The 27452-nt window shown below is 48.3% G+C and overlaps 1 protein-coding gene across 1 annotated transcript in view; it reads right to left on the reverse strand.

Annotated features, from left to right (window-relative positions):
- Window positions 1-12730: 12730 nt before the first annotated feature.
- The window catches only part of POLRMT (RNA polymerase mitochondrial), a 46751-nt gene continuing 32029 nt past the window's right edge, over window positions 12731-27452 (reverse strand). Inside the window, exons 17-21 of the mRNA XM_083594375.1 lie at window positions 25909-26007; window positions 22783-22855; window positions 21111-21202; window positions 19062-19135; window positions 12731-13780 (exon numbers count right to left, since the gene is read on the reverse strand). Coding sequence (XP_083450501.1) covers window positions 13731-13780; window positions 19062-19135; window positions 21111-21202; window positions 22783-22855; window positions 25909-26007 — 388 coding nt within the window. The 3' untranslated portion in view covers window positions 12731-13730. The remainder of the gene's footprint in view (window positions 13781-19061; window positions 19136-21110; window positions 21203-22782; window positions 22856-25908; window positions 26008-27452) is intronic.

The raw sequence follows: 27452 nt of genomic DNA on the forward strand, positions 1-27452 counted from the left end.
GGGATGGAAGAAATGGTGCTTTTTTAAAAAAAAATGGTGCCTCGACTTTCCATTATGGCGACCGTAACCCAGGTTTAAGGTGCTATTTGGCGATTAGTTTATACAGTGGTACCTCGGGTTACATACACTTCAGGTTGCAGACTCCGCTAACCCACAAATAGTACCTCAGGTTAAGAACTTTGCTTCAGGGTGAGAACAGAAATCGTGCAGCAGCAGCAGCAGCAGGAGACCCCATTAGCTAAAGTGGTGCTTCAGGTTAAGACACATAGCTGTCAACTTACAGATTTGAAAATAAGGGACCAGCAGCCTCGGAAATAAGGGATCAGCAGCCAAAATAAGGGATTTTCCGGGCACAGGTTATGTTCAACTTCTGAGCCCCTCCGAGCCAAAGGCAGAAAGCCCAGCCAGCAGCCAAACGAAGCCTCATCAATAAGGGACAGCAGCGGGACATGGCGCTGGGATAAGGGACTTTCCCGCCAAATAAGGGACACTTGACAGCTATGGGTTAAGAACAATTTCAGGTTAAGAACGAACCTCCGGAACGAATTAAGTTCGTAACTAGAGGTACCACTGTATATCCAATGCCAGCCGGGGCAACTGTTTGGCCGCTATGAGAACAGGGTGCTGGACCAAGATGGACATCCAGCCTCATTGAGCTGCCTCTTCTGATAGATTATGGAGGAGATTTCTGCCCAAATGCTTAGGCTGCCTCCGTGGGTTAAGACTGCGGCCTGATGCGACCCAGAATTTCCATGCTGACCCACACACCTCCCCATTTTGCCGCCGGAGAGGCTTCTAATTTAGGCTGCCCATGCTCAAGAAAGAGGGCGAAATAGTATTAGTGTCACAGCCCATAATACTCAGGTCCCGGGATGCAGAGCAGCCTAATTTCATATGCAAATGCATGAAGGCATTTTTTTAAAATAAAAAATTAAGTGGAAGTGGTGTCTGGATGGGGAAGCAGGGAATCAGTTGTGAATATTTCGCTTTAGATGCAGAGAGCATTTCAGCCTTGCATTGGCCCTTAAAGCAGCCCCATGGGGCAGGCTATTCTCGGGCTTGGGTACCCATTTTCCAGACAGCAAAACTGAGCGGAAGTGGCTTGCAAATCTGTGCCGGAGGACCAACGTTGACCTTGCTCTCCAGTTTACATCCTTGACAGAACGGGAGCTCGCGTTCTGAAATCGGGGAGGTGTAGTGGTTAGAACCACCTTCCCCAACTGAACAATATCCAGATGTTTCGAGTTCAAGCTGGGGATAGTGGCAGCTGCTGTCTGAAAACATCTGGAGTAAAGAACTAGGCTAGCTGCTCACATCCTCTCAGCCTGACCTACTCTGCAGGGTTATTGTGGCGCTTAAATGATGCGACGGGGTGGAGACAACCATGCAGATCTTTAAGTGTGCGGAAGGGATACAAAAAATAATGTAGAACTTCATGCGGTGCATAAACTACGTAACTCACTCCTGCAGGGGCAGCTACCAAGCTTAAAAAAAAAAGGTAAAGGACCCCTGACCGTTAAGTCTAGTCGCAAACGACTCTGGGGTTGCAGCGCTCAACTCGCTTTACTGGCCGAGGGAGCCAGCGTTTGTCCGCAGACAGTTTTTCCGGGTCATGTGGCCAGCAGGACTGAGCCGCTTCTGGCGAAACCAGAGCAGCGCACGGAAATGCCGTTTACCTTCCCGCCGGAGCGGTACCTATTCATCTACTTGCACTTTGACATGCTTTCGAACTGCTAGGTGGGCAGGAGCAGGGACCGAGCAACGGGAGCTCACCCCGTCATCGTGGGGATTCGAACTGCCGACCTTCCGGTCGGTGAGTCCTAGGCTCTGTGGTTTAACCCACAGCTACCAAGCTAGAGGAAGGTTTGAAGCAGGGTTTTGAGCTCTAAGGCCGACGCTAAGGCAAGTTTCTTCTCTATAACCAACCCTTAGAATTTGTTTTTATACTCTCCCATTTTATTTCTTAACACCTTTTAGTGCTACGTTTTGTTGTTTTAATTTACAGTGGTTAAGTACTTAATTCGTTCCGGAGGTCCGTTCTTAACCTGAAACTGTTCTTAACCCGAAGCACCACTTTAGCTAATAGGGCCTCCTGCTGCCGCCGTGGCACGATTTCTGTTCTCATCCTGAAGCAAAGTTCTTAACCTGAGGTACTATTTCTGGGTTAGCGGAGTCTGTAACCTGAAGCGTCTGTAACCCGAGGTACCACGGTATTGTTTTATCTCATTGTTTTATTGTTCTAACTCCCCTAAACTGTGAGGCTGCCAGAAGCTGAGCTGGGGCTGAGCACTTTAGCAAAAGATCGAGCCAGATTACTGCCACCAGACCTCCACTTTCATGATGTAACCGTGATGTATGAGTGATCTAGTTTGGAGAGGATGTAACATGGGGATTAGCAGCTAATAAAAGTTTGGGTTCTCTTTTGTTCGGGGCTTCCATCTTGTTCCACCTTGTGGCAGGTGGGAGTCCTGTCGCGACAGTCTTCAATCAAGACCAAGCCTACTGGCTGCTGTTTTGCTCTGGTATTCCTGGCTGGTGTCCTTGGTTTTTTTGTCAGATTTCTCCGTTAACAGTTGTAAACCCTACACAAATCTGGAGTGGTTTGATGGCGCCTTGTACACCTCCTTCTGGCAACTGCTGCAGCCAAGCTGGTGCCAAACGTCTCGCTCTGCTTTCCTTCGGACCCCCATCTTTGAGGCAGAGAGGGGGTGGTCCTGTCATCTGGGTAGTCCAGGACCTCCAGACGCGCTGCCCAGGGGAGGTCGCTTGAGTGCTGCTAGCACAGCGGTTTGACTTCACCCCTGGAGGTGAACCCCATTGCCTCTCAAGGCAGATAGATAAAGGTAAAGGGACCCCTGACCATTAGGTCCAGTCGTGGCCGACTCTGGGGTTGTGGCACTCATCTCGCTTTACTGGCCGAGGGAGCCGGCGTACAGCTTCCGAGTCATGTGGCCAGCAGGACTAAGCCGCTTCTGGCGAACCAGAGCAGCGCACGGAAATGCCGTTTACCTTCCCGCCGGAGCGGTACCTATTGATCTACTTGCACTTCGTGCTTTCGAACTGCAAGGTTGGCAGGAGCAGGGACCGAGCAATGGGAGCTCACCCCGTCACTGCGGGGATTTGAACCGCCGACCTTCAGATCTGCAAGTCGTAGGCTCTGTGGTTTAACCCACAGTGCCACCCGCGTCCCTGATAGATACCAACATACAAATTCAAGGGCTGTTGATGGCTAAGCCACGATGGCTTTGCCCCGTGTCCACAGCAGCGGCGCTTCCAGAAACCACAGAAGGGGAATGTGCCCATGTGTGCCTGAATCCTGTTTGCGGTCCAGCCACTTTAAGAACAGGATGTTGGTCCAGATGGGTCGTTGATCCATCAGGGCTCGTCTTCTGTCCTTACGATGCTGTTCTGCCTTTGCCTCGGAACGACTTTCGCCATTCCCTTTCTCCTCACTTTTCTGCCGGGTGGGATTTCATTTCAAAACACGATGCACCATTCTGCAAAGCGTTCGAGACCTATTTGGCCTTTCCTCGCACGTCCTTCTGTCTGCTTTTCCTGGGGCTGTCTGGCCCCTGGGAGTGGCTGTTTGGCTGAGTCCTGTATGGCAATGAGCCGAGAGGCACAGGCAAGGCAGCGATGACATTTTGGAAGGTGTGTTTATGTGTGTGTGTGTGTGTGTGAGAGAGAGAGAGAGAGAGAGAGAGAGCGCACGACCGGCAGACAGACAGACAGAGTTATCTCCTCCCACTCTTGATGCCAGCAGAAGAGCTGTTTGTGCCCATGCACAAAAACTGCATCCGTGCTTAAACACATGAGTTTTTGCATGCCTTCCGACTAGGAAAGAGAGAGGGGGAAGGCAAGTGTTGACTCAGTAAGAGTGTCACAAGATACAGTGAGTGACTGGGTGGCTTTAAGAGAGGATTAGACCAATTCATGGAGGATGTGTCTGTCCTGGCCCTTCTCAGAAAAACGTCAAGGATTGAATAAAGGGCTTTGGCATGCAAAGCAGATGTTCTGCCCTTGAGCTGAGGGCCTTCTCTGGAAGATCAAGTAAGATTCCAGTCCTCATTGGGTTTTTTTTTTAAATAAAGTGGTTTTTGTTGCCGTTTTTTAGCTCTCTTTTTTAATGCTTTAGGTAAAGGTAAAGGGATCCCTGACCATTAGGTCCAGTCGTGACCAACTCTGGGGTTGCGGCGCTCATCTCGCTTTACTGGCCGAGGGAGCCGGTGTATAGCTTCCGGGTCATGTGGCCAGCAGGACTAAGCCGCTTCTGGAGAACCAGAGCAGCACACGGAAACGCCGTTTCCCTTCCTGCTGGAGCGGTACCTATTTATCTACTTGCACTTTGACGTGCTTTTGAACTGCTAGGTTGGCAGGAGCAGGGACTGAGCAACGGGAGCTCACCCCGTCGCAGGGCTTCGAACCGCCGACCTTCTGATCAGCAAGTCCTAGGCTCTGTGGTTTAACCCACAGCGCCACCCGCGTCCCTAACCAAGTTTGTAATTCCATTTTTTAAAAAAAAGAAAAGAAAGGAGATTGGTCTGTCATGGCTTATTTTTGAAAAACCCGTGCTGGGGCTCAGTAATCACATCCTTTTCTAAGGGTAAGAAAGAATAATAAAATAATGATAATAATAATAATAATATATAGATGTCCATCACTTCGAAAATAAGACTGGGAGACAAGGGGCCTCATCACAACTTAACAGTATCCTGTAAGTGACTCATGAATTTATTTACACTTGAGGGAAATAAGAAGCTTGCATATACCGTATACGTTGTTTTATAACCTTGATTACATTTTACTGTCATTTGGGTGTTTTTGTTTTCCTCTGTTTGTTTTTCGTTTCTGTGTAGTTCTTTTCTTCCCCCTTCGTTTTAATTCACCGTGAAACTTTTAATAAAATATAAATATTTAAGAAACCCAAAAATTAACAGTATCCTGCAGGAAGACTCGCTATCTAGGCCGCTCACGGCTCGCTATCCATGCTGCAGAATTTGGTTGCGGGCCGCAATCACTGCCATAATCCTCAAACGCGGAGGGAAAGAGTCGAGGGAGCTGATAGGAGAGACCAAAAGAGCCTCTGTTTAAAAAACATTCTACCTTCCAGTTCTGAAGGAGCCAGCTGCTTCTGGGGCCACAACCAGTGGACCCGACACTAAACCGTTCTGATCTCAGCCACAGGGAGAGCAGCAAAATTGTCATTTAAAAATATAAGAGATGCATCCTTTCCGGTTTGTTTGTTCGCCTCTTTAACCCAAACGCATCCAGTGTCCTAACTCTCGCTCCCGATTTCAGCTGTGCGGCGCTTAGCAAAGTTAGCGCAGCAGAACCTCCATTTGCAAGAGCAGTGTACCTCTCAGCACTCGCTGCTCAGGGACGACAGTGCCAATGCAATGTCTAATAATAATAATAATAATAATAATAATTTATTATTTGTACCCCGTCCATCTGGCTGGGTTTCCCCAGCCACTCTGGGCGGCTTCCACAAAGACCAAAAATACACTAAGATGTCGCACATTAAAAACTTCCCTGAACAGGGCTGCCTTAAGATGTCTTCTGAATGTCAGGTAGTTCTTTGACATCTGGTGGGAGGGCATTCCACAGGGCGGGCGTCACCACCGAGAAGGCCCTCTGCCTGGTTCCCTTGTAGCTTTGCTTCTCGCAATGAGGGAACCGCCAGAAGGCCCTCAGCGCTGGACCTCAGCATCCAGGCTGAACAATGGGGGTGGAGATGCTCCTTCAGAGGCCGTTTAGAGCTTTCAAGGTCAACACCAACACTTTGAATTGTGCTTGGAAACGTACTGGGAGCCAGTGTAGGTCTTTCAAGACCGGTGTTATGTGGTCTCGGCGGCCGCTCCCAGTCACCAGTCTAGCTGCCACATTCTGGATTAGTTGTAGTTTCCGTGTCACCTTCAAAGGCAGCCCCACATAGCATGCACCACTCTGGTCAGACAGTCTGAGGGCAGGTAGGGTCTCATCCTGCATAACAGATGGAACTGGTAGACAGCTGCCCTGGACACAGAATTGACCTGCACCTCCATGAACAGCTGTGAGTCCAAAATGACTCCCAGGCTGCACACCTGGTCCTTCAGGGGCACAGTCACCCCATTCAGGACCAGGGCGTCCTCCACACCAGCCCGCCCCCTGTCCCCCAGAAACAGTACTTCTGTCTTGTCAAGATTCAACCTCAATCCATTAGCCACCATCCATCCTCCAACTGCTTGCTAGTTTCTACGGCTTGCTAGTGTCAACAGGCATTGGGCGCCAAGATCGGTAGCGGGTTAGGCCCTCTTGGTAGTTCCTCTGCCCTCAAACTGGAACGTGTCCAGAGGAGGGCAACCAAAATGGTCAAAGGCCTGGAAACGATGCCTCCTTCTTTGGAGGTCTTTAAGCAGAGGCTTGACAACCATATGTCAGGAGTGCTCTGGTGGTGTTTCCTGCTTGGCAGGGGGTTGGACTCGATGGCCCTTGTGGTCTCTTCCAACTCTATGATTCTATGATTCAAACGCTCATGGGTTGGCAGCCCAGGGGAGGGAGTTCTGTGGGGCAGCCCCTAAGCAGTGGAGCTCCTTCCTGACAGAGGTATGCCTGGTGTCTTCAGTGTACAACTTCTGGCAAAAGCTCAAGACCAGGGGTCAGCAAACTTTTTCAGCAGGGGGCTGGTCCACTGTCCCTCAGACCTTGTGGGGGGCCGGAATATTTTTTTTTGAGGGGGGGGGGGAATGAAAGAATTCCTATGCCCCACAAATAACCCAGAGATGCATTTTAAATAAAAGCACACATTCTTCTTCTTGTTGTTAAGTCGTTTAGTCGTGTCCGACTCTTCGTGACCCCATGGACCAGAGCACGCCAGGCCCTCCTGTCTTCCACTGCCTCCCGCAGTTTGGTCAAACTCATGCTGGTAGCTTCGAGAACACTGTCCCACCATTTCGTCCTCCATCGTCCCCTTCTCCTTGCACCCTCCATCTTTCCCAGCATCAGGGTCTTTTCCAGGGTCTTCTCTTCTCATGAGGTGGCCAAAGTCTTGGAGCCTCAGCTTCAGGATCTGTCCTTCCAGTGAGCACTCAGGGCTGATTTCCTTCAGAATGGAGAGGTTGGATCTTCTTGCAGTCCATGGGACTCTCAAGAGTCTCCTCCAGCACCAGAATTCAAAAGCATCAATTCTTCGGCGATCAGCCTTCTTGATGGTCCAGCTCTCACTTCCATACATCACTACTGGGAAAACCATGGCTTTCACTATACGGACCTTTGTTGGCAAGGTGATGTCTCTGCTTTTTAAGATGCTGTCTAGGTTTGTCATTGCTTTTCTCCCAAGAAGCAGGCGTCTTTTAATTTCGTGACTGCTGTCACCATCTGCAGTGATCGGAGCAGGGACCGGCAAGCCACTCCAGTATCCCTGCCAAGAAAACTCCATGGACAAAGGACACATTCTACTCATGTAAAAACACGCTGATTCCTGGACCGTCTGCGGGCCGGATTTAGAGTGTGATGCACCAATTGGGAAAAACTGGCCTATGGGATTGATCTCCAGGCAGAGCTGCTCACGGAGTCCCACCTCAACCGTGGCGAGCTGCTGCTGGGTCACTGAGCTGGGTTGGCCAATGCTGTAGCTCAGTATAAGGGAGCTTCCATCTTTCCTACTTAATTCCATTTTTTGAAAATTCAGAACCATGTGGACTAGCACCTTACTTTGCCTTTAGAGGAAAAGAACACTCAGTGGAAGAGCTGCATCATAGGCCAATGGTCTGACTCAGTATTAATCAGCTTCCTGCATTCCCAGTGCTCCGTGGGCTTTTCACAGAATTGCGGAGTTTGGAAGGGACCCTGAGGGTCATCTAGACCAACCCCCTGTGCTGCAGGGTCTTTTCCCAATGTGGGGCTCGAACTCACAACCTTGAGATTAACAGCCCAATGCTCTTATCAACTGAGCTACCCCAGCAGCACCGAATTCAATAATAATAATAATAATAATAATAATAATAATAATAATAATACAGTGGTTACATACGCTTCAGGTTACAGACTCCGCTAACCCAGAAATATTACCTCAGGTTAAGAACTTCGCTTCAGGATGAGAACAGAAATCGTGCTCCGGCGGCGCGGCGGCATAAGGAGCCCCATTAGCTAAAGTGGTGCTTCAGGTTAAGAACAGTTTCAGGTTAAGAACGGACCTCCGGAACGAATCAAGTACTTAACCCGAGTTACCACTGTAATAATAGATTATTTATACCCTGCCCATCTGCCTGGGTTTCCCCAGCCACTCTGGGAGGCTCCCAACAGAATATTAAGAACACTAATAAAAAAGCGATAAAACATCAAACGTTAAAAACTTCCCTAAACAGGGCTGCCTTCAGATGTCTTCTAAAAGTCAGATAGTTGTTTATCTTCCTGACATCTGGTGGGAGGGAGTTCCACAGGGCCACCACCGAGAAGGCCCTCTGCCTGGTTCCCTGCAACCTCACTTCTCGAAGGGAGGGAACCACCAGAAGGCCCTTGGAGCTGGACCTCATTGATGCTGTATTTTGATTTCCACTTTAAAGCTGGGCAGCTTTTTACTTATTATGACGCTTGCCAGCTTCGAGGGTTTCCCTTTTCGGGCAAGAAATGTAAACATCTAAATGCACAAATGGGTAATATTAATAATAATAAACCTGCCCAGTTTTCTGCTTCTTGCTCACGTTGCCCTGCGACCGAATTTAAGCAAGGGACTCGGGCATATAATGTAGATATTAGGGAGCCAAATCGCATCGCAACCTTCAGCTGAAAACTTACCCACGGGCTTTAAGGCCCTTGTCAAGAATGAGAGAGATTCGGAAGTCTGCAGCCGCAATAAGAAACAAGGCACAGAATTGTATTAAAAACCTACTAATTATAGCGCAAACAACACACTCCCTTGGTAACATTCCAGATAACTAATAGGCAGGCTGTGTTTCTAATTTTAGCCACAAGTGAAGCGTTAAGACGCCACAGCCTCTTGCGAGTGAAGCATCCTTATCTTGGAACAGGTAGGGGAAATGTCTTGTGTCGTCGGAATGACGCAGGGACGCAGAAGGGGGCCCTGACTTCGAATCTAGCCCCATCATCCTGTCCTCACAGTGGCCAGCCGGCTGCCCCCATGCGAATCCTACAAGCTGGTTCTCTCCACCTTGAGAACCAGCACTGAATACCTACATTTGTTGTTGTTTAGTCACTTAGTCGTGTCCGACTCTTCGTGACCCCCTGGACCAGAGCACGCCAGGCCCTCCTGTCTTCCACTGCCTCCCGCAGTTTGGTCAAACTCATGCTGGTAGCTTCGAGAACACTGTCCCACCATCTCGCCCTCCGTCATCCCCTTCTCCTTGTGCCCTCCATCTTTCCCAGCATCAGGGTCTTTTCCAGGGAGTCTTCTCTTCTCCTGAGGTGGCCAAAGTCTTGGAGCCTCAGCTTCAGGATCTGTCCTTCCAGTGAGCACTCAGGGCTGATTTCCTTCAGAACGGAGAGGTTTGATCTTCTCGCAGTCCATGGGACTCTCAAGAGTCTCCTCCAGCACCAGAATTCAGAAGCATCAATTCTCCGGCCATCAGCCTTCTTTATGGTCCAGCTCTCACTTCCATACATCACAGCTGGGAAAACCATAGCTTTAACTATACGGACCTCTGTTGGCAAGCTGATGTCTCTGCTTTTTAAGATGTTGTCTAGGTACCTATATTTTTAGCACCCACAAAATTAGCAAAGATGTATAAAACTGCTTCAAAGGTATGCTGGAAGTGTAAGGAGGAGGAAGGTACTTTATACGATATGTGGAGGACATGCAAGACAACAAAAGCATTCTGTGAAATGATATACAGTGGTACCTTGGTTCTCAAATGCCTTGGTACTCAAACACTGCAAACCCGTGAGTGTTCCGGTTTGCAAACATTTTTCGGAAGCTGAACATGCTCCGTTTTGAGTTTTAACGCTTCCGTTTTGAGTGCCACATTTCTGATTTGAGGTCTGTCTGTTTTTGCTATTTATTTTGCGTTTTTGTAGTAGCAGCTCTTTTTCGTTTTGTTTTTGTGACTGTGCAGAACCCAGTCCAGCTACTGACGGATTGTGTGACTGCAGTACATTGCTTATCGCTTTCATTTTACGGATCAGTGGTAAAATTTTAGATAGTAAAATTCCTGTTCAATTGCTGTTTTAGGGCTTGTTTTTAAAAGTCTGGAACAGATTAATCCGTTCTGCATTACTTTGTATGGGAAAGCGTGCCTTGGTTTTGGAACGCTTTGGTTTAGGAACGGACTTCCAGAACGGATTAAGTTTGAGAACCAAGGTACCACTGTATAACGAGTTGGGAAAAACTTTTGTGGGGGAAAACCAGAAGCTTTTTTATGAGGAATTTTAGATGCAGAGATACCAAAGTTGCAGAAACAATTGTTTATGTACGTGACGACAGCAGCGCGGATGCTAATGGCCCAGAGATGGAAAGGAGATAAAAGTCTCGACCAGAGACCAATGGCTGATGAAGATGATGGACTATGCCGAAATGGCGAAAATGATGGGGAAAACCAGAAACCAGGGAGATAGAAGCTTTAATAAGGAATGGGGAAAATTTACAATTTACTTAAGAGAACGTTGTAAACAACTAAAAGCCTCGGGAGGATTTGAGTAACACTTGCAATGTATTAGAAATTAAGGTGAAAATGGATTATTTCAAGAAAGAGAAAATATATGATATGCAGCAGAAAAGGTTTGATAGTGGAAACCATGGAACAGTGGAGGGGAGTCTAAGGTTTCAAGGGATCCTAAATGTTGATGGTTATGACTAATGTTTGAATTCAACTGTATTCCGTAAAACTGAATAAAAAGTTTGTTTTTTATAAAGAGACTGATGGGAAAGATCTGAAACCAGGAAGACCAAGTATTCTTAAAAGACTGGAATAACTTTCTAACGTATTTGAGAGATCACTGTAAACAGTTGAAACCATTGACAGGAATAACAATGACACTTGTGACGTAACAGGGATTTTGGATACTGTGATTGTATAACAGATACGGATCACCGTAAAAGATGCAGGGATAAAATTTAGAACTGGAGACCGTGGAGGGAAGGAAGGAGGTCTCAAGGTTTGAAAGAACTTTTTTTTTTTTAAAGTGCGAAAATGTTATGTTTATGGTGTATGACTTTTATGTAAAACTAATAAAAATAATTATAAAAATAAAAATGGGGAGTTACTCCGACCCCCCTTTAGAGCTAGCTGTTCAGGGGCGGGAGTCAAGAAAGCACCAATGTCAGTGAAGATAACTCTTTATTCAAAGAAACAAAACAGGCTCAAGGCCTAGTGGTTGCAGCAGCCCTTTCCCAGTAGGTCTTGCCCCAAAGGAACGGCTGCAAGGACTGAGAGTCCCTGCCTTCCCACCGCTAAGGCTCCTCCACCGGTACCTTCTCCAGCAGCCTACGGCTCCATCGTCTCTCTTTACTCCGCCCTCTTCATATCTCTGCTGGTTCTGGGAAACCAGGGAGCAGGGGGGAACTGGTCGCACCAGGAGGAGGAGACTCCCTGGAGTTTGTTGCGGCAGGAGGGGAAGACACTCGTGCCTCATATCATCTCCTGTTTCCCCTTCCTCTCCTGTCTTCCGATTCTGCACTGCTCTCTGCCACGGCCTCTTCCCGCTCACTAAACCCTGTCGCCTCTTCCGCTTCTGCTACCTCTTCCCAGTCTTCTCCTTCTGACCACCCATCGTTGCCCCCACCGCCAATCCCCAGGCTCTGAGCCTTCTTCCATATGGGGGGGGGGAGAGTTTTCCCAGAGCGGGGGTGTTCTCCAGCTGAAAATTTTGTGCTCAGGCCGCCGTATTAACAACGTCGGCTGCCTGCCTCCGGTGGCAGTGAGTTCTGCAGGTCGCGCGGTGCCTTTTGCCTGCCTCAAATCTTTCAGCGCTCAGTTTCATTGGGTTTCCTCAAGCATTCAAGTATTAGAAGGGATAACGTTTTCCTCTCTCCAGCCACTTTCTCTGTAAAGGTAAAGGTAAAGGTAAAGGGACCCCTGACCATTAGGTCCAGTCGTGACTGACTCTGGGGTTGCAGCGCTCATCTCACTTTATTGGCCGAGGGAGCCAGCATACAGCATCCGGGTCATGTGGCCAGCAGGACTAAGCCGCTTCTGGCGAACCAGAGCAGCACACGGAAACGCCGTTTCGCTTCCCGCCAGAGCGGTACCTATTTATCTACTTGCACTTGGACGTGCTTTCGAACTGCTAGGTGGGCAGGAGCAGGGACCGAGCAACGGGAGCTCACCCGTCATTGCGGGGATTCGAACCGCTGACCTTCTGATCCGCAAGTCCTAGGCTCTGTGGTTTAACCCACAGCGCCACCCGCGTCCCTTACCTTATAGAATTCCCGTCATGTCTGGTCTTACCCGCCTTTTCTCTAAACGAAAAAAGAAGAAAAACGCTGCAAGCTTTCCCCAAAGTGGAGCTGTCCCATCCCCCTTAACCATTTGGGCTTTCCATTTTCTGAACCTTTCCCAACTCTGCCATATCCATTCTCAGCTGAGGCGACCAGAACTTCAAGCGGGTATTACTCTCGGTGTTGCTGAACTGCATCTCTCCTTATCCCCCGACCGCCAGCTGAGCTTGAAAAAACACCACGGGCAGAGACTCAGTGCAGAGACACTGCGGGCTGCCTCCTCGCTTCTCAAGTCAAGAGCATTGGCCGAATTCGTTCCCCATCATCGACGGATCAGGAATTCCAGAGGCGAGGCAGATATTTCTTGTAGGCTTTTAATTTACAGGGATTGGCCAAGGGGCGGGGGACAAACACAGCTCTCCTGGTGCATCAAAATGGCCCTCCCCAGGCCACTCTGCCAGAACAAACTTAACCGTTCCCTGATGGGAGAGGATAACACACAGCTGTCAACTTTCCCCTTTTTTAAAAGGGAAATTCCCTTATTCCAAATAGGATTCCTCGCAAGGGGAAAGTTGACAGCTATGGGATAACATCCCCTGCAGGGGAAGCTCGGGACTCGATTCTGTACCCCACAGGCGGCGGTTCGAGGGGGCAGCCCCGTGCCGTGGTACCCAAAAAGTGGCAAGTGGGACGATGAAGGCAGAACCAAAGCAGACAGCGCCAGGCAAGGGAATTTCACCCATATTTCTCTTCCCATGTGGTTCCTATGCTCTGCCGTTGCAAGAACGAATCCCCCAGAAGCTGTGGGGTCTGCTCCAACCAGCCCCCCAAAGGTTCGGGGGCCGGACGGGAGCTGGAGCCTAGCACGTTCGCAATGCCAGCCTTCAGTCATCGCCAACGTGGGCAATCCTGTGAAGGGAAGCTGTGGGTCAAAGCTACCATCTCCTGCCTCCACTAAACTCTCCTGGTTAAGGGCAAAGGTACCCCTTCTCCACAGGGCTGGCAGAGATTCGGGGTGGCAAGCCAAGTACCCTTTGGAGGGGGCACCAAATGACCTAAGCAGCACCAAGCCAGGAAGACGGTTTCCTCCCTTCGATTCTTCACCGTTTGGGCATTTGAAAAACAAACGAAAACAGTGGTTGTATAGAGGTAGCTGGGGCTGATCAGAGTTCTGGGATGGAACGGAGGAAAAGAAAACCTGATGGAGGCTCTGGGCAGAGAGACCGAATACGTTTTGCACGGTGCAAGAAATTCCTCCCCACCGTTTTTCACTCTGGAGGTAGCAGAGCCCGTTCTGAGCCGGATTACGGGGCGACGGAGGGCAGGGTCCCTGGAAAAGCTTCCGAGCCGCCTTCCGGGGTCAGCTGAAGAAGTACGTGGACTCTTTTACCTTCTCCAGGTCGAAGTCACCTGGAAGGGAAAGAAAGTGTGTAACATTCAGAATACAAGGAGAGGCCGGATTTACGTATAAGCTAAACAAGCTATAGATTAGGGCCCCACTCTCTTGGGGGCCCCCAAAAAAATTAAAGGGGAAAAAAACACCTGGATGTACGTTTCCAAAATATAAGATTAAAGACAAATAAAATAAAACCTACATCCAGCAACAGTGTTTTGTGTTGGGTAGGCTCCTACGATGTAAGTCATGGGCCCCGCCTGCTAGCCTGCTCCCTAAAATATCACCGGTTTGCTCCTTTCTATATATAGGGTGCCTAGCTCCCGTTGCTCGGTTCCAGCTCCTGCCAACCTAGCAGTTCGAAAGCACGTCAAAGTGCAAGTAGATAAATAGGTACCACTCCGGCGGGAAGGTAAACGGCGTTTCCGTGAGCTTCTCTGGCTCGCCAGAAGCGGCTTAGTCCTGCTGGCCACATGACCTGGAAGCTGTACGCCGGCTCCCTTGGCCAATAAAGCGAGATGAGCGCCGCAACCCCAGAGTCGGCCACGACTGGACCTAATGGTCAGGGGTCCCTTTACCTTTACCTCACATTCAGCATGGACTGGTTGCATGACAATATGTGCAAACGGCTTGAGTTACCTATTAGGTCCATCAATTACCATGCAGCATATATTCAACACAAAAAACAGAGGCAATTTGTTGTTGAAAAAGGACAGCTGGACATAGAAAGGGCCCGTTACCTTCAGTAGCTTAGGGTCTCATCAAACCGAAATCCGGCCCTAATCCTGCCCTCCCATGGCGGAAAACCAGCTGCCCGTGGAAAACTGACCTGAGCACAAAAGCCCCATCCCCTCCTGCGGCAACCAGAATCGGTTCCTTCCCTGCGAGAAGTGAGGTTACAGGGAACCAGGCAGAGGGCCTTCTCGGTGGTGGCGCCCTCCCTGTGGAACGCCCTCCCACCAGATGTCAAAGGAATAAACAACTATCTGACTTTTATAAGACATCTGAAGGCAGAACTGTTTTGGGAAGTTTTTTAATGTTTGATGTTTTATCGTGCTTTTAATATTCTGCTGGGAGCCGCCCAGAGTGGCTGGGGAAACCCAGCCAGATGGGCAGGTATAAGCACTAAATAATAAGAATAATAGTTCTATTGGGATTGTAGTTCCATTTGTGTTTTACAAGCTGGTCTCTGACCGTAATAAATTTCATTAGAAATAATAATAATTGTTGTTGTTGTTATTTAGACCTGGAAGCGGGGAAACATCTTCTCAGCTTCAAAAGCAAATTGGAAATTTGAGGACGAAATTAATGGACTATGCAGAATTGGACAAAATGACAGGAAGGATTCGAAACCTGCGGGACCGGAGATTTACAGAAGATTGGAAGAAGTATATGAATTATTTGAAGAGCAACTGTCATCAACAAATTACGCTAGTAGGACTACAATAAGTTTTGTAAGGAGAAATATACGAAGTGTTGCAAAGTAGAAAAAGACAGAGATATTGGTTATGAGTTTGAAATGTAATAGGGAAGATAAGAAACGCATACTGAGAGAATAAAGTGGAAAATTTTCAGACAGGATTGATGGAAGTCAAAATTTTGAATAAGATGCAAAAGTATGTTTAATTATTGTTGAAAATGATATGTTAAAAAAACTAATAAAAAATTATATATTAAGAAAGGAAATTTGAGGATGGAAGCAGAGAGAAGAGAAGGGAAGGGAAGGGAAGGGAAGGGAAGGGAAGGGAAGGGAAGGGAAGGGAAGGGAAGGGAAGAGACAAGACTCTGTAGAAACTGGGCAGCCAGCCACAGATCCCCTGAAGAGGGTTTGTGTACGACTACAGAGATGAACTGAGAGCAGCAACAGAACACCCCAGGGAGGAAGATTGAAGGAGGTGGAAACTGCCTTTGAAATAAAGCTTTAGATAGCGGCTTCCCACCTCCAGAGCGGCAGATGGTGATGGGAGTCTTTGGCTACAATTCAGGTGAGGTTTCTTTGGGCGGGGGGGGGGGGGCAGATACTTATGCCCCTTCTGCCAAAAAACCAACAAGAAGGCTGGACCAGAACGGTTGGTCTAAACCAGGGCTGCATTGGGAGCAAACCTGTGGATTTTATACTTTGAAGGAAGGAAGGTCCCGGGAGACGCTGTGGGATCGGGCCCATTTAGTCCCACGTCTGCAGGTGGTGCTGTGGGTTAAACCACAGAGCCTAGGACTTGCCGATCAGAAGGTCGGCGGTTCGAATCCCCGCAACGGAGTGAGCTCCCGTTGCTCAGTCCCTGCTCCTGCCAACGTAGCAGTTCGAAAGCACGTCAAAAGTGCAAGTAGATAAATAGGTACCGCTCCGGCGGGAAGGTAAACGGCGTTTCTGTGCGCTGCTCTCGTTCGCCAGAAGCGGCTTAGTACTGCTGGCCACATGACCCGGAAGCTGTACGCCGGCTCCCTCGGCCAATAAAGCGAGATGAGCGCCGCAACCCCAGAGTCGGCCACGACTGGACCTAACGGTCAGGGGTCCCTTTACCTTACCTGTTCTCACAGCGGCCGACTGGGTGGCAGGGAGTTCCGCAGCTAAACAGGCCTGTCCTGGACCTTCCGACGTCCAGGTTCAGATCCAGTGTCAGGGTGACACACGGAACTTTTTACAAACTTCCGCCCCACGTCCCCTCGCTTGTCTGAAAGTTCCCAGACACAGCAACCTCTCCTCGTTGGGTGCGACAGGGAGACACGGAACCCACAGCGATGCTACAACCATGAGGACTAGGAACCTGGCTTTGTTTCAAGCCAGTCGCCTGTCCCCTGCAGTTTGGAGCTAAAAGGCCAATTCCACGTGGAAGGCCACGTAGGGGGTGAGAAAGGCCAGGAGCCCCCCATGCGAATCTTGGTCCAAGCTGCGAAATCAGAGAAAGCAGGAATTGCGATATTGGCTGGGATGTGGAGCTGATGAGCCCGAGGCGAGTGAAATGTTAAAAACCGCCCCATGAAACGCCAAGGATGGCTACCATTTGGACTACTGCAATGCGCTCTACGTGGGGCTACCTTTGAAGGCGACCCAGAAACTGCATTTAATCCAGAATGCGGCGGCTAGACTGGTGACTGGGGGCGGCCGCCGGGACCACATAACACCGGTTCTGAGAGATCTGCATTGGCTCCCAGTATGTTACTGAGCACAATTCAAAGTGTTGGTGCTGACCTTTCAAGCCCTAAATGGCCCAGTATCCCTGAAGGAGCATCTCCACCCCCATCGTTCAGCCCGGACACCTGGGTCCATCTCCTGAGGGCCTTCTGGCGGTTCCCTCCCTGCGAGAAGTGAGGTTACAGGGAACCAGGCAGAGGGCCTTCTTGGTGGTGGCGCCCGCCCTGTGGAACGCCCTCCCTTCAGATATGAAGGAAATAAGCAGCTATCTTCTTTTTAAAAGACATCTGAAGGCAGCCCTGTTTAGGGAAGTTTTTAATATTTAATGCTGTCTTGTTTTTAACACTTGATTGGAAGCCGCGCAGAGTGGCTGGGGAAACTCAGCCAGATAGGCGGGGTATAAATATATTATTATTATTATTTTATTATTATTATTAAAGAGTTTGGCACGCGCGGCAGAATGCCAACTGCGTTTTTTTACGCTAATCGGGCTTTGCCTGGATTCTCTCTTGTTACCAACAAACAGGTGAGCCAAACATAGAGTCGGGAGCCAAAATGAAGAGGCTTAAAAGATAAGATTATGAAGAGTTCAGCATGGCTAGGAAGGGAGGTGATGAAGGAGGGGGGTGAAGAATTAGGCAACGCATGGGGCAGTGTTGACTGGGAGCGGCCGCCGAGACCACATAACACCGGTCTTGAAAGACCTACATTGGCTCCCAGTACGTTTCCGAGCACAATTCAAAGTGTTGGTGCTGACCTTTAAAGCCCTAAACAGCCTCAGTCCAGTATACCTGAAGGAGTGTCTCCACTGCCATCGTTCTGCCTGGACACTGAGGTCCAGCTCCAAGGGCCTTCTGGCGGTTCCCTCACTGCGAGAAGCCAAGTTACAGGGAACCAGGCAGAGGGCCTTCTCGGTGGTGGCACCCGCCCTGTGGAACACCCTCCCAGCAGATGTCAAAGAGAACAACAACTACCAAACTTTTAGAAGACATCTGAAGGCAGCTCTGTTTAGGGAAGCTTTTATTGTTTGATGTATTACTGTATTTTGATGTTTGGTTGGAGGCTGTCCAGGGTGGCTGGGGAAGCCCAGCCAGATGGGTGGGGTATAAATAAATAAATAATAATAATAATAATAATAATAATAATAATAATAATAATAATAATTATCATTATAATTATAATTATTATTATTATTATTTTCCTGGAAATGTTTTCCCCCTGCCCAATTGCTGCATCCGCAGAAATGGGGTGCTTTTCAGATACCCGTACGCCCCAGGGCCCACGATTCACATCAGCCAGGAACCGGGCGCTACGAAAATGGTGCACTTGACATTTTTGCTCCCCCTGAAAACTCCTCTTCTTACAGCCACTTCAACACCAAATCTGCTTCTTGGGAGAAAAGCAATGACAAATCTAGACAGCATCTTAAAAAGTAGAGACATCACCTTGCCGACAAAAGTCCGTATAGTTAAAGCTCTGGTTTTCCCAGTAGTGATGTATGGAAGTGAGAGCTGGACCATAAAGAAGGTTGATCGCCGAAGAATGGATGCTTTTGAATTCTGGTGCTGGAGGAGACTCTTGAGAGTCCCATCGACTGCAAGAAGATCAAACCTCTCCATTCTGAAGGAAATCAGCCCTGAGTGCTCACTGGAAGGACAGATCCTGAAGCTGAGGCTCCAAGACTTTGGCCACCTCAGGAGAAGAGAAGACTCTGATGTTGGGAAAGATGGAGGGCACAAGGAGAAGGGGACGACAGAGGACAAGATGGTGGGACAGTGTTCTCGAAGCTACCAGCATGGGTTTGACCAAACTGTGGGAGGCAGTGGAAGACAGGAGTGCCTGGCGTGCTCTGGTCCAGGGGGTCATGAAGAGTCGGACATGACTAAATGAGTAAACAACAACAACAACAAGGCGCCTCTCTTTATCTCAACTGGCAGGGAGTTCCAAAGGCTCTGCCACGCTAAATGACTGAGTTGCTTTAAAGTTAAGAAATTTCAGTGGTATTAGTATTTTTAGGTATTTGTATGGTCTGGGTTCCTTTGGAGGCAGGTCCAGGGAAGAAATCTAAGGAATAAGCATTGGGATTGTCCCTGGAGTGGATTGTCTGCTGACAGAAGGATCTCCCGGCCCCCGGCCCCCAAAATAAATATGCTATGTGCTCGTACCTTTTTTTGGGATGCTAGACAGAAGCTGAAACAGCCTCTGGTACTCATTCGCCTTCTTATCCTTCCACTCAACCCTGGAGAAGGAAAATATCATTTTCTGTAATAAAGGCGTCACCCAAATAATAATTAAACATCTTTGCAGGAAAAAACAACAACAACAAGGAAAGCTTCTTTGCTTTCCCCCGGAGCCATCCCTGACTTAAGGCTTAAGAACACAATCCTATAAGACTGAAGGAGGCGGTCTCCAATAATGTATGCACCTTGGGAACTACCTGCCACTACAAACCAGGCAGGCGCTATCTGTATTTTCTTTTTGGCATCCTCTGTCCTCATGGAGGCGCAGGTCAGTTTTGTGTCCAGGGCTGCTGTCTGCCAGCTCCATCTGGTACGCAGACTGAGACCCTCCCTGCCCGCAGACTGTCTCGCCAGAGTGGTGCATGCTCTGGCTGTCTCCCGCTTGGACTACTGCCATGCGCTCTACGTGGGGCTACCTTTGAAGGTGACCCGGAAACTATAACTAATCCAGAATGCGGCAGCTAGACTGGGGACTGGGAGCGGCCACCGAGACCATATAACACCGGTTCTGAAAGACATCCCAGGACGTTTCCAAGCACAATTCAGAGTGTTGGTGCTGAACTTTAAAGCCCTAAATGGCCCAGTATCCCTGAAGGAGCGTCTCCACCCCCATCGTTCATCCCGGACACTGAGGTTCAGCTCCGAGGGCCTTCTGGCAGTTCCCTCACTGCAAGAAGTGATGTTACAGGGAACCAGGCAGAGGGCCTTCTCGGTGGTGGCACCTGCCCTGTGGAATCCCATCAGATGTCAAGAAATTAAACAACTACCTGACTTTTAGAAGACACCTGAAGGCAGCCCTGTTTAAGGAAGTTTTTAATGTTTGGTGTTTTATCGTGTTTTTCATAGTCTGTTGGGGACTGCCCAGAGTGGCTGGGGAAACCCAGCCAGATGGGCGGGGTATAAATAATAAATTACTATTATTATTATTATTACTGGAAATTATTCCAGCAGATGAAAATATTCCATTAAATACAACCCATAACACTACAAAACAAAACTGTAAGATGTACTGTAAGGTGAACACTGAGAGTGGGGTATGTATGTATGTATGTATGTATGTATGTAATAATAATTATAATTATTATAATTATTATAATTATTATTATAATTATTATTATTATTATTATTATTATTATTATTATTATACGTGCCTTTAAAGGGAAGATCATTATCCTAGCTTGCATTGGATCTGAAATACATTTCTACAACTGAAAGCCCTAATTTTTTTGCAGGGGGGAGTTTTGTTTGTTGCAACTGCATACAAAATAATTCCGCTGCTCTTATCTCTGTTTTATTTTTTAAAAAACTCTGAAATGGCTGCGGCAGATCTTTTGCAAAGCGGTCCAACAAACGGAAACCGATCCAATGTTTAAATAGAATATTGGATAATGCACACAGTGACTTGCGATCTCGGTCACACGCAGTCTGTAGTCCGCTGGCAGTAGGAGTACAATATGGGCATGTCTTTAAGTTAACATCTTACATTAAAAACCTGACAGTACCAAATTATCGAAGGCTTTTCACCAAAGCCAGACTAAATGTCTTTCCCTCTGCAGTGTTGGATGGCAGGTTGAGAGGAGTTCCCTACCAGGACAGACTTTGCTCGTGTGCTCAAGACATCAATTCCATAAAACATATTTTGTTGCACTGTGCAAAATATGAGCAAGCCAGGGCTGAACTGATACTACCCTTGCTGGTACCTTTCCCGGGAAAATCAGAGGCTCACTATGTCAGGTTCCTATTGGAAGACCGGACAAATGCTAGAACATTAGCAGTGGCGAAGTTTTTATCGGTGGTTGCAAGAACCAATGATCCCTATATTCTGAACGAAATGCTTGTTTAACCTGGAGGTAGGCTGTCTGAATAGTGCATTGCTTTGTAACGATTTGTTGGGTCTCTGGACTGTAATAAAGGTTGATTGATTGAAATAGAGTATTTGAAGAGGGGCGGGCGAAGAAAGCGACACACACTTACGGAACGTGGGAACAGTATTTCTGCAGCATGAACTGGGAGAGTTCCTCTAGGATAGGGTGCTTGTGGAGCTGCACAAATTGTTCGCGGCACACCTGAAACGCAAGAGTGTGGAGACAGCTCAATTGACTAGTAAACTCTTGACCGAAGAACGGTACACTCCTATCTGGGATGGTTGTCCTCTTCCACTGAGGGCGCAGCTTCGGGAGGGACGCACATGGAGCGGTGAGGGAGGAAGGGGACACCCGACTAGCCAGCCAGATCAGCCGAATCAACCCTGGCAATCAATGGGGTGACAGATGTCGCAGCCAGATCGCCCTCACATTCATGAAAAGCCCCAAACACGATTCCATGGGTGATTCTGAGTCAGCTCCCTGGGACAGTCTATTGTTGTACATTGTTTCCCTTGGTTCTCAAACTTAATCCGTTCCGGAAGTCCGTTCCAAAACCAAAGCGTTCCAAAACCAAGAAATGCATTACTGTATTTAAATATTTTACGGGAAGCCGCCCCGAGTGGCTGGGGAAGTGACTTCTCCCTCCCTGCGAGAAGTGAGGTTACAGGGAACCAGGCAGAGGGCCTTCTCGGTAGTGGCGCCCGCCCTGTGGAACGCCCTCCCACCAGATGTGAAGGAAATAAGCAGCTATCTTCTTTTTAAAAGACATCTGAAGGCAGCCCTGTTTAGGGAAGTTTTTAATATTTGATGCTGTATTGTTTTTAACACTTGATTGGAAGCCGCCCAGAGTGGCTGGGGAAACTCAGCCAGATGGGCGGGGTATAAATAATAAATTATTATTATTATTATTATTATTATTATTATTATTATTATTATTATTATTATTATTTTCCCATAGAAAGTAATGCAGAACGGAGTAATCGGTTCCAGACTTTTAAAAACAACCCCTAAAACAGCAATTTAACATGATTTTTACTATCTAACGAGACCACTGAGCTCCCAGTACATTTCCGAGCACCATTCAAAGTGTTGGTGCTGACCTTTAAAGCCCTAAACGGCCCCAAAGGCCCAGTATACCTGAAGGAGCGTCTCCACACCCATCGTTTTGCCCGGACGCTGAGGTCCAGCTCCGAGGGCCTTCTGGCGGTTCCCTCACTGCGAGAAGCAAAGCTACAGGGTGCCAGGCAGAGGGCCTTCTCGGTGGTGGCGCCCACCCTGTGGAACACCCTTCCTTCAGATATGAAGGAAATAAGTAGCTATCCTATCTTTAAAAGACATCTGAAGGGAAGTTTTTAATGTGTGACATTTTAATGTATTTTTAATCTTTGTTGGAAGCCGCCCAGAGTGGCTGGGGAAACCCAGCCAGATGCGAGGGGTACAAATAATAAATTATTATTATTATTAGCCAGCAGCCTAGTTTGCCAGCTACCTGTCATGGATGCTCCATCTGAGATTACTGCAACGCGGGGTTGGACTAGATGACCTGGGGGGGGCATTCTGACTCCAGCATTCTACATTTCTGTGACTAGGTGGGCTCCCGTCGGCCGGATCCAGCTAGAGCTATTCTTACATTCCTATCCTCATTGCTGCTTGCAAGGGTAAACGTCACGTTTTTCCTGCTGAAGGGAGCTCTTCAGATAAGCAAGCGCCAAACCCCGGGCAGGTTTCGCCGTGGGTCAGGGCTGAGATCTGGCGCGGCAGCGGAGGTGAGGGCAGCTTACCCGATTCATGATGTCGACTGTGAGCGCGTGAGTCCAGTAGCAATCGTGCACCGAGACAAAGGTCAGCCCCTCCCTAGGAGACACAAAAAAGCCAAGATGCACAACGGCTGAGGTCATGGCTTTCCTGTTCAGATAAGCCCACCCAGGTGCTGAGACATACCAATGTGAAATATATACCGTATTTTTTGCTCTATAAGACTCCCTTTTTCCCTCCTAAAAAGTAAGGGGAAATGTGTGTGCGTCTTATGGAGCAAATGCAGGCTGCACAGCTATCCCAGAAGCCAGAACAGCAAGAGGGATTGCTGCTTTCACTGCGCAACGATCCCTCTTGCTGTTCTGGCTTCTGAGATTCAGAATATTTTCTTTCTTGTTTTCCTCCTCCAAGAACTAGGTGCGTCTTGTGGTCTGGTGCGTCTTACAGAGCGAAAAGTACGCTATATTTTTGTATACTGTTTCCGGGTCACCTTCAAAGGTAGCCCCGCGGAGAGCGCATGGCAGTAGTCCAAGCGGGAGATAACCAGAGCGTGTGCCACTCTGGCGAATAAAGCCTCGGGGGGGGAGCCTTCCCCTCCCCGAGGGCCGCATTCACTTCGGGGCAAGTTCCAAGGGGCCACATAATACCGGTGGGGCAGGGCCAGGGCCAGAGGCCAAAATAGGCAGAGCAATGAATCTTAAGTTCGCAGCTTGGGACGAGAAAATCCGGCCGCCTCCAGGATTATTTAATTACAGTGGTATCTCGAGTTAAGAACTTAATTCGTTCCGGAGGTCCGTTCTTAACCTGAAACTGTTCTTAACCTGAAGCACCACTTTAGCTAATGGGGCCTCCCACTGCCGCCAGAGCACGATTTCTGTTCTCATCCTGAAGCAAAGTTCTTAACCCGAGGTTCTATTTCTGGGTTAGCGGAGTCTGTAACCTGAAGCGTATGTAACCAGAGCTGCCACTGTATTTAAATATAAATAATTTTTTAAGAAAGACAGATAAAGAGGAAGAGGCAGTCAGGCCAGTGAAACCCTGTCTGCTCCCTGACCGTCTCCTGAGCCACAGTCTCCCAGAACCTGGACCCCTAAAATCTCCAGGTTAGGAAAGAGTCCGTATCTGCAGAGATGCTGCCAACCGGTGCAGGCAGTGGTGGTCTAAATGGGTAAAAGGGTAAAGGGACCCCTGACCATTAGGTCCAGTCGTGACCGACTCTGGGGTTGCGGCGCTCATCTCGCTTTACTGGCCGAGGGAGCCGACGTACAGCTTCCGGGTCATGTGGCCAGCAGGACTAAGCCGCTTCTGGAGTACCAGAGCAGCGCACGGAAACGCCGTTTACCTTCCCGCCGGAGTGGTACCTATTTATCTACTTGCACTTTGATGTGCTTTCGAACTGCTAGGTTGGCAGGAGCTGGGACTGAGCAACAGGAGCTCACCCCATCACAGGGATTCGAACCGCCGACCTTCTGATCGGCAAGTCCTAGGCTCTGTGGTTTAACCCACAGTGCCACCTGTGTCCCTTGGTCTAAATGGGAGCAGTGGCTTAACACTGCATAAGGCAGCTTCTGACGTCCCTCGATTGTGACCAGGGGCTGCCGTCAGCCTCATAAAAGGAAAAACTGTTCTCCAAAATAAAAACGGATTGGGAGGAGGGCAAAGGAGGGCTGACCCCTCCCTGTGGTCAAGGGATCCCTTCTGATCTAATCCCCGGGCTGGGAGCACCACCCAGTGGTGTTAGAGCAAAGAGCAAGAAAAGGAGCGGCTCTGAGCTGGCTACTTTCCTAAAAGCCAGGCCCAGTGTATGCCGACGGGCTTCGCAAGTTGGATTACCGTATTTTTTGCTCTATAAGACTCACTTTTTCCCTCCTAAAAAGTAAGGGGAAACGTGTGTGCGCCTTATGGAGCAAATGCAGGCTGCGCAGCTATCCCAGAAGCCAGAACAGCAAGAGGGATTGCTGCTTTCACTGCGCAGTGATCGCTCTTGCTGCTCTGGCTTCTGAGATTCAGAATATTTTTTCTCTTGTTTTCCTCCTCCAAAAACTAGGTGCGTCTTGTGGTCTGGTGCGTCTTATAAAGCGAAAAATACGGTATTTAATTTACGGCCCAGGGGACGCCCCAATACCACCCCAAACCCGTGGACTGGATCAGGGCCACGCGCCTTTCTTGTGCTTTGAATCCGTCGGCTCGGGTCCTGCCCTCCGGAGCAGCAGGAAACGAGGGACAGCTCCGTCGGGAACAGAATGAGACACTCAACACCCGGGTTGCGAGTTCGAATCCTACGCTTGGCAAAAGATTCCTGCACTGCACGGGGTTGGGACAGATAGTGCTTGTGTCCCTTCGAACCTTAATGCAGAAATGGCAAAATTAACTGGGAAGCTCAAGGAACCAAGAGGACAAGAACTTTTTTTTAAAAATGGGAAGCTTTTATTTAGGAGACCATCGTAAGCAGATGAAAACATGAGCAGGATTTTAACCACACTTGCAACAAAAACTATGGACAGCTTCGATGGATAAAAAATGTGGATAACGGACTGATATAACATTGACATTAGGACCCATAGAGGGGGGAAGTCTTGAGATTCAAAGTAATCTCTTGATTTGGATTTTTCATTGACTTGGTTATAACTTTATATTTTCTAAAATCAAATACCGTATTTTTTTGCTCTATAAGACTCACTTTTTCCCTCCTAAAAAGTACGGGGGAATGTGTGTGCGTCTTATGGAGCGAATGCAGGCTGCGCAGCTATCCCAGAAGCCAGAACAGCAAGAGGGATTGCTGCTTTCGCTGCGCAGCGATCCCTCTTGCTGTTCTGGCTTCTGAGATTCAGAATATTTTTTTTCTTGTTTTCCTCCTCCAAAAACTAGGTGCGTCTTGTGGTCTGGTGCGTCTTATAGAGGGAAAAATACGGTAGAAATGACTAAATAAGTAATAAATTGGGAAGTGCCTGCAGCATGTAAAGCAAACTACGACAACAAATTCGTCAGAATAACTAACACAACTTTGGCGTTGCAGAAAGTTGCTGTCCCTCTGTTGGCTGATTTCTCTGTTAACGCCGTTTGAGGAAAGGGAGCCCTGTGCCCCGTTTTTAGCCGCCTGAGGGAAGGGGCACCCCAAAAGCGTCTCAGAACACAAAAAAAGAACCACTTACCTGTGACAGTGCAAAGCTGTTAGCATCATGTGTGTGGAGTCCAGGGAATGGATGAAGTTCGGAGGGAAAGCGTTTTTCTGCTTCACCGTGTCGGGCTTCCTGAAGGGAAATCGAGGCAAGAGAGGGTGTTTTAGGAGGAGGGCAGAGTCGCTATCGTGCTCAGTTCTCGCTTGTGAGCTTCCTGCGGACGCCCTGGGCGATTTCCAGCGCTGCACGATGTTCAGCTGTCTCCCAGCTCCATCTGGTACGCAGGATTAGACCCTCCCTGCCCACGGGCTGTCTGGCCAGAGTGGTGCATGTTCTGGTTATCTCCCGCTTGGACTACTGCCATGCACTCTCCGTGGGGCTACCTTTGAAGGTGACCCGGAAACTACAACTAATCCAGAATGCGGCAGCTAGACTGGGGACTGGGAGCGGCCGCCGAGACCACATACCACCGGTCTTGAAAGACCTCCATTGGCTCCCAGGACGTTTCCGAGCACAATTCAAAGTGTTGGGGCTGACCTTTGAAAGCCCTAAAGGGCCCAGTATCCCTGAAGGAGCATCTCCACTCCCATCGTCCATCCCGGACATGGAGGTCCAGCTCCGAGGGCCTTCTGGCAGTTCCCTCCCTGCGGGATGTGAGGTTACAAGGAACCAGGCAGAGGGCCTTCTCAGTGGTGGCACCCTCCCTTCAGATGTCAAGGAAATAAACAACTATCTGACTTTTAGAATGCAGCCCTGTTTAGAGAAGTTTTTAATGTTTTATGTTTTGTCGCTTTTAAAAATTATTATTAATATTCCGTTGGGAGCCGCCCAGAGTGGCTGGGAAACCCAGCCAGATGGGCAGGCTATAAATAATTCTAATTATAACAACATGCCTTTTGAGGGAGGATCTTTATCCCACCTACGCTTGATCCAAAAAAGTTTCTACAACTGAAAGATGGGCAGGGTATAAATAAATAAGAACTATTATTATTATCAGTGCTCTTATTTCTTAAAAAATGTCTAGGGGTAATCTCATTTTCCTACTCATATTGAAATACTGCCCCTCTATGAGGCCAAACTTCTGGGCATTGTCGGCCATTTGGTGCCAAAGAAGGACAGAACTTTTTTTATGTACGCTACAACAGCAGCAAGAATACTTATCGCAAAGTATTGGAAGACACAAGATCTACCCACTTTGGAAGGTGATGGACTATATGGGATTGGCAGAAATGACTGGCAGAATCCGAGACCAGGGAGAAGAGTCGGTGGAAGAAGATTGGAAGAAATTTAAAGATTATCTACAGAAATATTGTAAAATTAACGAATGTTAGAATGATGTTGGATAGAAATTAAGTGGTTTCCAGCTGTAATGCTTTAAGAGAATATGAAAAAAAGGGTTATAAATAGGTAAAAACATAATGGTAAGGATTTGCTGAACCAACAATTTGAGGTGGAATACAAAAAAGGGAGGTATGAGGAGGTCTGGGAAACAGGCTAAAGGAAAATAAGCAATGGAAAATTTGTGTGTTTTTAATTATTTTTATTTTGTATTTTTGTTATTGTTATTTTTTTCATTT

Source organism: Podarcis filfolensis, assembly GCF_964270895.1.
Source record: "Podarcis filfolensis genome assembly, chromosome: 18".
Lineage (NCBI taxonomy): Eukaryota > Metazoa > Chordata > Lepidosauria > Squamata > Lacertidae > Podarcis > Podarcis filfolensis.